The sequence below is a fragment of the Gavialis gangeticus genome, unplaced genomic scaffold (assembly GCF_001723915.1).
Source record: "Gavialis gangeticus isolate Ggan-Ray unplaced genomic scaffold, GavGan_comp1, whole genome shotgun sequence".
NCBI lineage: Eukaryota > Metazoa > Chordata > Crocodylia > Gavialidae > Gavialis > Gavialis gangeticus.
Genome location: NW_017729008.1, coordinates 25,278,718 through 25,287,609, shown reverse-complemented (window position 1 = coordinate 25,287,609; position 8,892 = coordinate 25,278,718). Strand labels below are relative to the sequence as shown.

Below are 8,892 nucleotides of genomic sequence, written 5' to 3'. Positions count from 1 at the left end.
CAGGATGCAGCTAAAGTACTGCATCCAGCTCTGGGCACCGCACTTCTAGAGGGATGTGGCCAGCATTGAGGGGGTCCAGAGGAGGGCCACTCGCATGATCAGGGGACAGCAAGGCAGGCCCTACGAGCGGAGGCTACGGGACCTGACCCTGTTCAGCCTCCACAAGAAAAGGCTGAGGAGGGATCTAGTGGCCACCTACAAACTGGCCAAGGGGGACCAGCAGGCTATGGGAGAGTCCCTGTTCCCCCCAAGCACTACCGGGGGTAACAAGGAATAATGGTCACAACCTGGCAGAGGGTAGATTCAGGCTAGATATCAGGAGGCACTACTTCACAGTCAGGGTGGCTAGGATCTGGAACCAACTTCCAAGGGAAGTGGTGCTTGCCCCTACCCTGGGGATCTTTAAAAGGAGCCTGGATAATCACCTAGCCGGGTTCATTTGACCCCAGTACTCTTTCCTGCCCATATAGCAGGGGGTAGGACTTGATGATCTACTTAGGTCCCTTCTGACCCTACCAGCTATGAAACTATGAGACACTATCAGGATCCCAGTCCTGCAGATAGACATTTTATTTTAAGAATGTCAATCTCTTATAGTCATTTTAGAAAATACATCTCCTGACCCTTCCCTTCTCAATTTTGTTTCCCTTTTATATGGGATGTCATTAGTGTTAATCCAGCAATAGAGATGAAAAATGTGATGTGATGATAGAGGAATATAAAAAGTTTAAGCTGAATGCTGCACACCTGTTTAGTGTATGTGACCTTGCCTCTCTTTACTAATTCTCTCTCTTTGGGACGAGAAACTCTTTGCGGTTTTGCAGGTTGTGGTTCATTTCATTCTGTTTGAATGTTGATATGGGTTCTTATATGTAGGCCTTAAATCATGGTGTCTCTGTAGATCATTATACTTCAGCTGATTTTTTTTTTTAAGCCAATCATACCTCATCAGTTTTTAAGCCACTATATATTGATTCTCAGTCTCCAAATGTATATATTTATAAACTTCATGACACCTGACAGAATTAAAGCAGTCACTGAGAGTTTTCAGTTCTCACGATCACATTGATTTTGCTGACCGTATCTGCAACTTTTAAAAGCATTGTTTTGCAATGAACTGTGCAAGGAGGACTGCTCTACCAGCATGGAACCTTACTGAGTTCAGTGAAACTCTAAGCAGTTGGTAGACTATCAGGGGCAGGGTTATAGTCCGATGATATGTTAGAGCCTCTTAGCCAGCCAGTGGTTTAACTTAGCTCTTCTCAGCATCCCAAGTAAAACAAGTCATAGTGAATCAATCAGAATAAAACCAGGGAGATACATAGATAGATAGTTTTTTTTTAAAACAATATATTAGCTTTTAGAAAAACAGCCTGATTTATAAGCTTTCTCACAGGATTCTATATACAGTGTAGCTTTCTAAATGGAGATGGCCAGCAAAAAAATTACTTGAACTGAGAATGAAGCTCCACTTTAGGGTTTCCCTGATCGTGGCACAAATTATAGTATTCAGCGCTAATATCTGGGACCAAAATATGCCGTAAGTTTTTTAGTAGAAGATTTGATAAAGGGTTGTGGCTCAAAATGAGTTATAACGATGCTTAATAAATATAACAATTCAATCAACTGACACAAATCTGTAAACAATGGAGGATTTACATAATCATAATGACTTATTAGGATCAGTTAATTATTATCTGGACAAACATCAACATTTAATAATGTTTCATTTTACTTTATCCATGCTGTTCTACTAGGTAAATTATGTTCTCAAACACTCTAACACTAGGGATTTGAGTACGTGCATTAGGTAGATCTCTTAATATATGAGGTCAAATACAGATAGATCCCAAAGGCCTTGATGACAGCACTTCTTCAAAATAGGGTGGTGTTTTATCTCATATACAGTGCGCTTTTAAAAACTGACTAATATATAACTAGCAATCCCCTTTCTAGATTAAGCTAAATAGGTTTGGAAATAAATAGCTAAAATACCATATTTACCTGAATTCAAGATGCCTTCTCATTTAAGATACCTCCCCACAATGCCAGTACTCTTTCCTGCCATGGCAGGGGGTCAGACTTGATGATCTGCTCAGGTCCCCTCTGACCCTAGAAACTATGAAACTACGAAATGATAATTAGATTCTATATAAGGAATATTTATAAATTTGTTATAGCTTTCCAGTATAAAATCTAATTTTCCAGAGGTTGCCCTAACCTTCTACCTCACTGCTAGAGTGGGAAAAGGAGTGGCAGGGAGACCGGCAGCTGAGGGGAACAAATTTAAGACTTATTGACCTCTGCCCTCCCTAACCACTATTTCCCCTTGCAGCCTGCCTCACCCCCATTGTGCTTTCATCCCCTGCCACCTGACCCCCACCCCGGGTCTGCTCCCTTGCCACCTGCACCCCCCACAATCTCTGCTCCCACTTGCTTCCAACACCCTCTGTTCCCTTTCCGCCTCCCCTTCCCACAGCCTCTACCCCTTTTCTCTCCATCTTCCCCCTCCCCCCTCTGGTTACTGTCAGGCACAGATGTAGCTCCATGCCCCCCTGGGCACAGAGCACATAGAAGTGCAACCTCTGCCCAGCCATGCAGCAGCATCTGGGGCCAGAGCTGTGCTGCCAATGCCTGGCCGGGCAGTGGATGGAGTTTCCATGTGATCCACTCCCCATAGGGGGAATGGAGCCAGAGCTGGAGAACGGCTGTCAATAAGGGGGAGGAGGGGGCAGAGGCTGCATGGGCATATAATTAGGGGGGCAGAAGATGCAGAGAGCAGGCAGCTACTGTGACCTGCAGTAAGGCTGGAGTCAGAGTTGCAGCAGCTGCCTGCTCCCACCCTTCCACCTTCTGATGGAATCCAAGATGAGGGGCCTTCTTCCCATGCTTAATAGGGAAAAAAAACCTCATCTTGGATTCAAGTGTTACAGTATACAGTATTATTATTTTTCAAACATCTATTTAACCAGTCATATCACAAAAAAGAAACAAAACCATCACACTTTTGCATTTTTTTTAAATCTACCATCATACCATTGAAATGCATTGAGTTTTGTTACTCTAGCAAAAACTGACTTTGTTTAAACTTTTTAATTTCTTAGTTATTTTGCTAAGTCAATAATGTCTTTTTTCCCATGCTAAATGTATAACGATTTTCACAACATGAAATTCAAATCGTCAATGATTTCCTAATTACCTCCAGCTTATTTTGCTGTACATTGACAGGCGTCTACACAGTAGAAAATTTGTTTGGCATATTATGTCAATATTATTTTACCCACGGGATCTGATTCAGATTTCTCAAAGGTGTAAATCAGAGAAGAGCTAGCCAAATGCTCTTTGGCCTGGTCACCAGGAGATATAAAACAGCTTAGATCAACTAAGTTCAGTGAAACATTGCTGTTTTAAAACAACAGACAATCTGGCCTCATAGACTGCATCCAGATGAGCATGGATGTGCGGTATGTAGTGCAGCAGACACATCTGTGACACCACGCACCACACATGCTGGCATTCCCTGTGCTGCTACCTTGCAGCGGTGGGGAGGTTGACCCTGGGAGATCCCAGGGTCAAAAATCCCACACCAAATAAAAGCAGGGCAACACACATAGTGGCAGTGCATGCTGCCCAAAACTGGAGCCTGGCTGGTTGGAGCCACACTCCGGCTGCCAGCCAGGCTTCCTGCCATAGCTGCAGCCCCGGGAAGCTCCCAGAACCACAGGTAAGGCTGCTGAGGCCAGCACAGTTGCTGGCCCCATCCTTCCCTACCCCACCCAGGGTCATCTGCCATGTGCCAGAGCAGGTGTGGCACAGGCATTCCCCAGCGTCAAAGAGCAGTGGCACAAAGTGTGCCACTACTGCTTGTCCCTGGGGAAACAAACCTCTGCACTTGTCTGGACGAATCCAAAGATGCTATACTTGTCTACACTGGTCTAAGTGGAAAAAGAATCAGGTATGCAGAAGATTAATGTCCAGGTCTGTTGTCTGTCCCAAACCTAAACATTTCCTTGGGCTATTATGTTTAAGGCACAGTAGTGACTGCCAACAGTACCCAAAGGAATAATGTGGCTTCCTATGGTTTCCCATTAGGACAAACACATACCTATTCACAGCTAGAAACACCTTCCACACAAGTTCAGAGCAAGGCTGGGGCTCACATCTTTAGAGGTCTCAGACCATCTTTTCTGTACATAGAAGATTCCTTCCTGGCTTTTTTATTTGCTGCAAACTAACAGATCCACATACAGGAGGACTCAGTCATTCCAGTGGAATGGAAAATGAGAAAACCTACTTTATTTCTCCTCCAAATGTTAAAAAGTTAGCTTCCTCTTCCCTCATCTTTTCTCCTTTCCTGTGTTTTATGATGAACAATAATTTAATCAAGAGAAGCAGTTTGCCAAGCCTCTACAAATGCTCTCAAAAACATTTTTGACTATGCAGGCTTCCCTTGATACATGTTTTTTTTTAAGTAGTCAGCTTGTAACTGTGTAGAACTTCCAAGAAACCTTTAAAAATGTGAAAGCTGCAGTATATTTCTAAGCACTGGTAAGGGGAAATGTTTATAGCTTTCAATACTGGTGGGGTTTTTAATTTTTTTTCTTTTTATTAAATATCCATATCAGTTTATGACACAGATATGATCTTACCATTTTCATCTGCGTTGTCAGTTTTTATGCTTGAATATGTTTGTCTCCAGTCTTGCCTGGAAGTCTGCTTGAACTGCATGGCCAAATAATAACCAGTATGCATGTTTGCTGTGTGGTCTACAATGTTTCCCTTCTATCTGCTACGGATCAGAATATTTGACATGTCCTTGGTTTTCAAAGCCTATCATCTCCGTCGTGAAGAAACAGATTGGTTTGACAAGCCCAGGGAGTCTCGTTTGGAGAATGGACATGGCCTTGACAGAAAACTGCCTGAGAAATTATCCCATTCAAGACCACCAAGTCAACATCAAGACCAAGTAAGATATGTATATGGCCTTTTGAGTTTGCAGTAGATAGCCTGTTAATCCTGTTAAAATGTGTGAGCTGATAGGTTTATCAGGATCCAGCTACATTTTTAACTGTTCTTTGGGTTCAGAATCAGCCATCATCAGTAGTTCATGGTGGCATCGAAACCATATTATTTATATGTCCTACTCTTTGGAATTAACTATCCAGGTTTCTTATTAGACCTTAAATATATTTGAATGGAATTACCCAGGTGATGTGGGCACTGGATATACTCATGCAAAATGACTCAGCCTAGTGCAATTTAACTTAGCTGTATACCAAATCTAGTTAACACTCTCCTCTTTAGTACTCTTGATCTTATGTTATTGGGGCTGGATATAGTTCACAGTTGTCTATATGTAACAATGCTGAATCACTGAACAAAACAAAGGAATTGTACCATTCTGATAAGCAAAAATATATTCCAATCATTATACTGTGGTAGAAAAAAAGCATGTTATTCTGTATTTAATACTTGAATGTTTTGCTATCTATTTCCCCTCTATATACAAAACATATTCCATTACAGCTGAGATTTATATGTGGCATCAGTGGATGCTTCACTAGTTAATTTGGTTGTCACACTGATTGATCCAGATTTTGTCTTAGACTCAGTGGAGTGCACTGGCTGCAGGTGAAGGCAGAATTTGGCCCACTATATCTAAGGGGTACCAGATTAGTCAATATGGTATTTTTAATTCCCTACCTATAAACGGCCATAAACTGCTATCATGATGCCTTGCGAATTCAGAGTTTTCAGTGTAGTTTGACCACAGCATATGGTCTTTGTGACCAAAGTCCTATAGCTGTTCAAAGACCTTAGAAAAATAAAGGCACATATGTATGTTTCTCTTTCTTGCTTATACTGAGAGTGTATCCACCTGATTCTGTGCTGTTAGAGCCTTTTTTGTTTGAAAAGAGGGTATTTTTACGAGCTATCAACATCACTTGATGGAATTAACCCTGCTGGTCAGGTGTTCTGTAGGATAAATATTTTTAAAGGTTCCAGTTGTATTAATAATGTGGACCAATATGTAGACATTCCCCTGCTCATCTGATCTTTCTAATCTGTTGAGAATCACAAATTATTTGGGAATGTACATAATTGTATCCAGCCACTGACACTTCTAAACACTAGAGTTTCAGCCCACTTGTGGAATTACATCTATGCAGAATGCAAGGTAATATTATATTGGATTCTCCTGCATAGGTATGGTCTGGAAAACGTGGTTGAATGTTTACATTTCTATAGCTTTTACTTTTGTGACTAGTCCCATGGGACAGTAATGACCATGGCCACATCTTTGGTTTTTCATCTTAGTTAAAACAGATAGCACTAGTGCTGCTTAACAGTTCCCTGTCAAAATTTCTTGGAGGGTTTTTTTTTTTCTGGAAAGCTCCCACTTTCCCTTATCATAGGATCATTTGGTTGGAGGAGACCTCAAGGGACCTCTGGTCCAACCCACTGAACATATGCAGAAATGCTGCTCCTAAATCATCCTTGTCCAATGCTTAGCCAATCTCTTCTTGAAAACCAGCAGTAAAGGACATTTTACAACACTCCATGCAATCTATTCTAGTGCCTCACTATTATAACAGTCAGGATATTTTTCCTGGTATTAAATTTAAATCTACTTTTCTGAAATTTGAAGTTATTGCTTTGTGTCCTGCAGCAGGAGATAAAGTTGTTCTCCCTCTTTTTTATGGGATTATAGCAGGGATCCCTGATTCCCACTGGAAAGCTGATTTTTGGCCAAAAATCCATTTTCATATGTTAATTTTTTTTAAAGAGAAGTTAACGTTTGTACCCATAAATTATGTTACTTTTTATTTTTATCAGTTTTCTAGGAAAAATAGTCAAGACAAACATTTTCCCTCTCTTTGGCTAGGGGCAGAAATTACACACAAACTGGTATGTGTTTGGAAACTGGTTCAAATCTGTGACACAACTGAACAGAAGTTCAGTGCACATAAACTGCTTTCAAAATGGCCTAAACCAGATTAAGATAAACCTGGATGGAGGTAGTATCAGACTTCACAGATTTAGGTTAAATCAACTTATTGAACTTGTGTCCCAGATCCTCTCCATATTCAAGTTAACCCACAGTCTACTAGCATCCCAGACTGCATTGCACCTTCCCTGCAACACCCCCCGCCCCCACTGTGTGGGCAGGCTAACCTTGCTCAAGCTGTCTACTCCAGTCAAGCAGGGAGGCATGCTCTTGTGCCCCCCCAGCTTCTGGCCTGGCCCACTGCAGACATGTGGCTGCATTTCTGGAATCAAAATGGACTGTCTGTTCACTTTGCTATCAGTTCAATTTACACAGCTTATTTTAACCTGTGAATATTGGATCGATTCAGCCTTAGACTTTTTGACTGTCTGTACTTAGTCTTAAGTCTCCATGTGCTTTTTATCTGTACCTTCAAATAAATTAAATTCAGGCCATGATTTTCTAATAGAGCTAGTGCTTTCAGGTGCCTGTAATTTGAGGTGTCTAATATAAGACACTTTAAGGAATGTAATATTCAGAAAGAAAACCTCAGAAAATCAGTTATCTTTAAGAGGCAGAGAGGGCTAAAGTATTTTAATACTTTTTTTAACTCCAGTTTTCACAAATTAGGTGAGCTAGCTGTTTGCAGCAAGGATAGGGAAAGAGAAAACAACCGGGGGTAACACTTGAACAAATCAGAAATTACTTAGAGAACCTCTGTTTTCATGTCAGCAGGGCTAGATGGAATGCATCCTAAAGGTATTGAAGAAAGTAGAAGACATAATTTCAGAGCCATTGGCTTTTTGAGGAATCATGGAGGATATGTGAGGACCTAGATGATATGAAAAGGGCCCACCTTTAAGAAAGAGGAAAGTCTGACAGCTATGGGACTGTTTAGCCTAGAAAAGAGAAGACTTCAGGGGGATTTGGTGGCAGCTTACAAATATATCAGGGGAGAGCATCAAGGGCTAGGTGAACAAGTATTCAGCAAAGTGCCCCAGGGGAAAACCAGGAGCAACAGTCATAAACTCCTAGAAGAAGGTTTCAGACTGGGTATAAGGAACTTCTTCATGGTTCATGTGACCAGACTCTGGAATAGACTCCCAGTGAGGGTGGTGCAGACACCTACCCTGGAGATCTTCAAATGGAGACTGGACGCACAACTTGCTGCAGTTATTTGACCCCAGCTGGCTTTCCCACCCAGAGCAGAGGGGCTGGACTCAATGATCTCACGAGGTCCCTTCCAGCCCTAAACTTCTGTGAAAGGGAAGGAAGACGTTCTGGAAAATTACAAAGCAGTCAGCATGACCTTGATTCCTGGAAAGATCATGGAGCAGGAACTCAAGAAATCTATTGTGAACAAAGAAGAACAAAGTTATCAGGAACAGCCAGCATGGATTCAACAAGATCAAGTCATGCCTGACCAACCTGATTTCTTTTTATGATAAGGTGATAGGCTCTGTAGATGGAAAGAGAGCAGTGGATGTGATATACCTCAACTAGCAAGGCTTTTGACATTGTCTTCCATGATATTCTCATTAATAAGCTCAAGTACCTTAAGGTAGATACATAACTGGTTTGATCAGCTTGCTCAGTGAGTAATTATCAGTTGCTCAATTTCTAATTGGGAGAAAGTATCAAAGGGGTTCGACAGGGGCCTGTCCTGTTCCAGTATTGTTTAACATCTTCATTAATGATTTGAACATTGGGATTGTGTGCACACTTAACAAATTTGCAAGTGACCCTAAGTTGGGTAGATCTGGATAAAATGGAGAAATGGTCTGTAATCAATCAGAAGAAATTCAGTAAGGCAAAGTGCAAATTCCTGCACTTGGGATGGAATAACTGCATGCATAAATACAGACTGGGGAATGATTGGCTCGGCTGCAGCCCCGCAGATAAGG

The 8,892-nt window shown here is 41.6% G+C and overlaps 1 protein-coding gene across 1 annotated transcript in view; it reads left to right on the top strand.

Annotated features, from left to right (window-relative positions):
• The window catches only part of PCLO (piccolo presynaptic cytomatrix protein), a 767,182-nt gene that overhangs the window by 447,516 nt on the left and 310,774 nt on the right, over positions 1-8,892 (top strand). Inside the window, exon 8 of the mRNA XM_019509333.1 lies at positions 4,830-4,966. Coding sequence (XP_019364878.1) covers positions 4,830-4,966 — 137 coding nt within the window. The remainder of the gene's footprint in view (positions 1-4,829; positions 4,967-8,892) is intronic.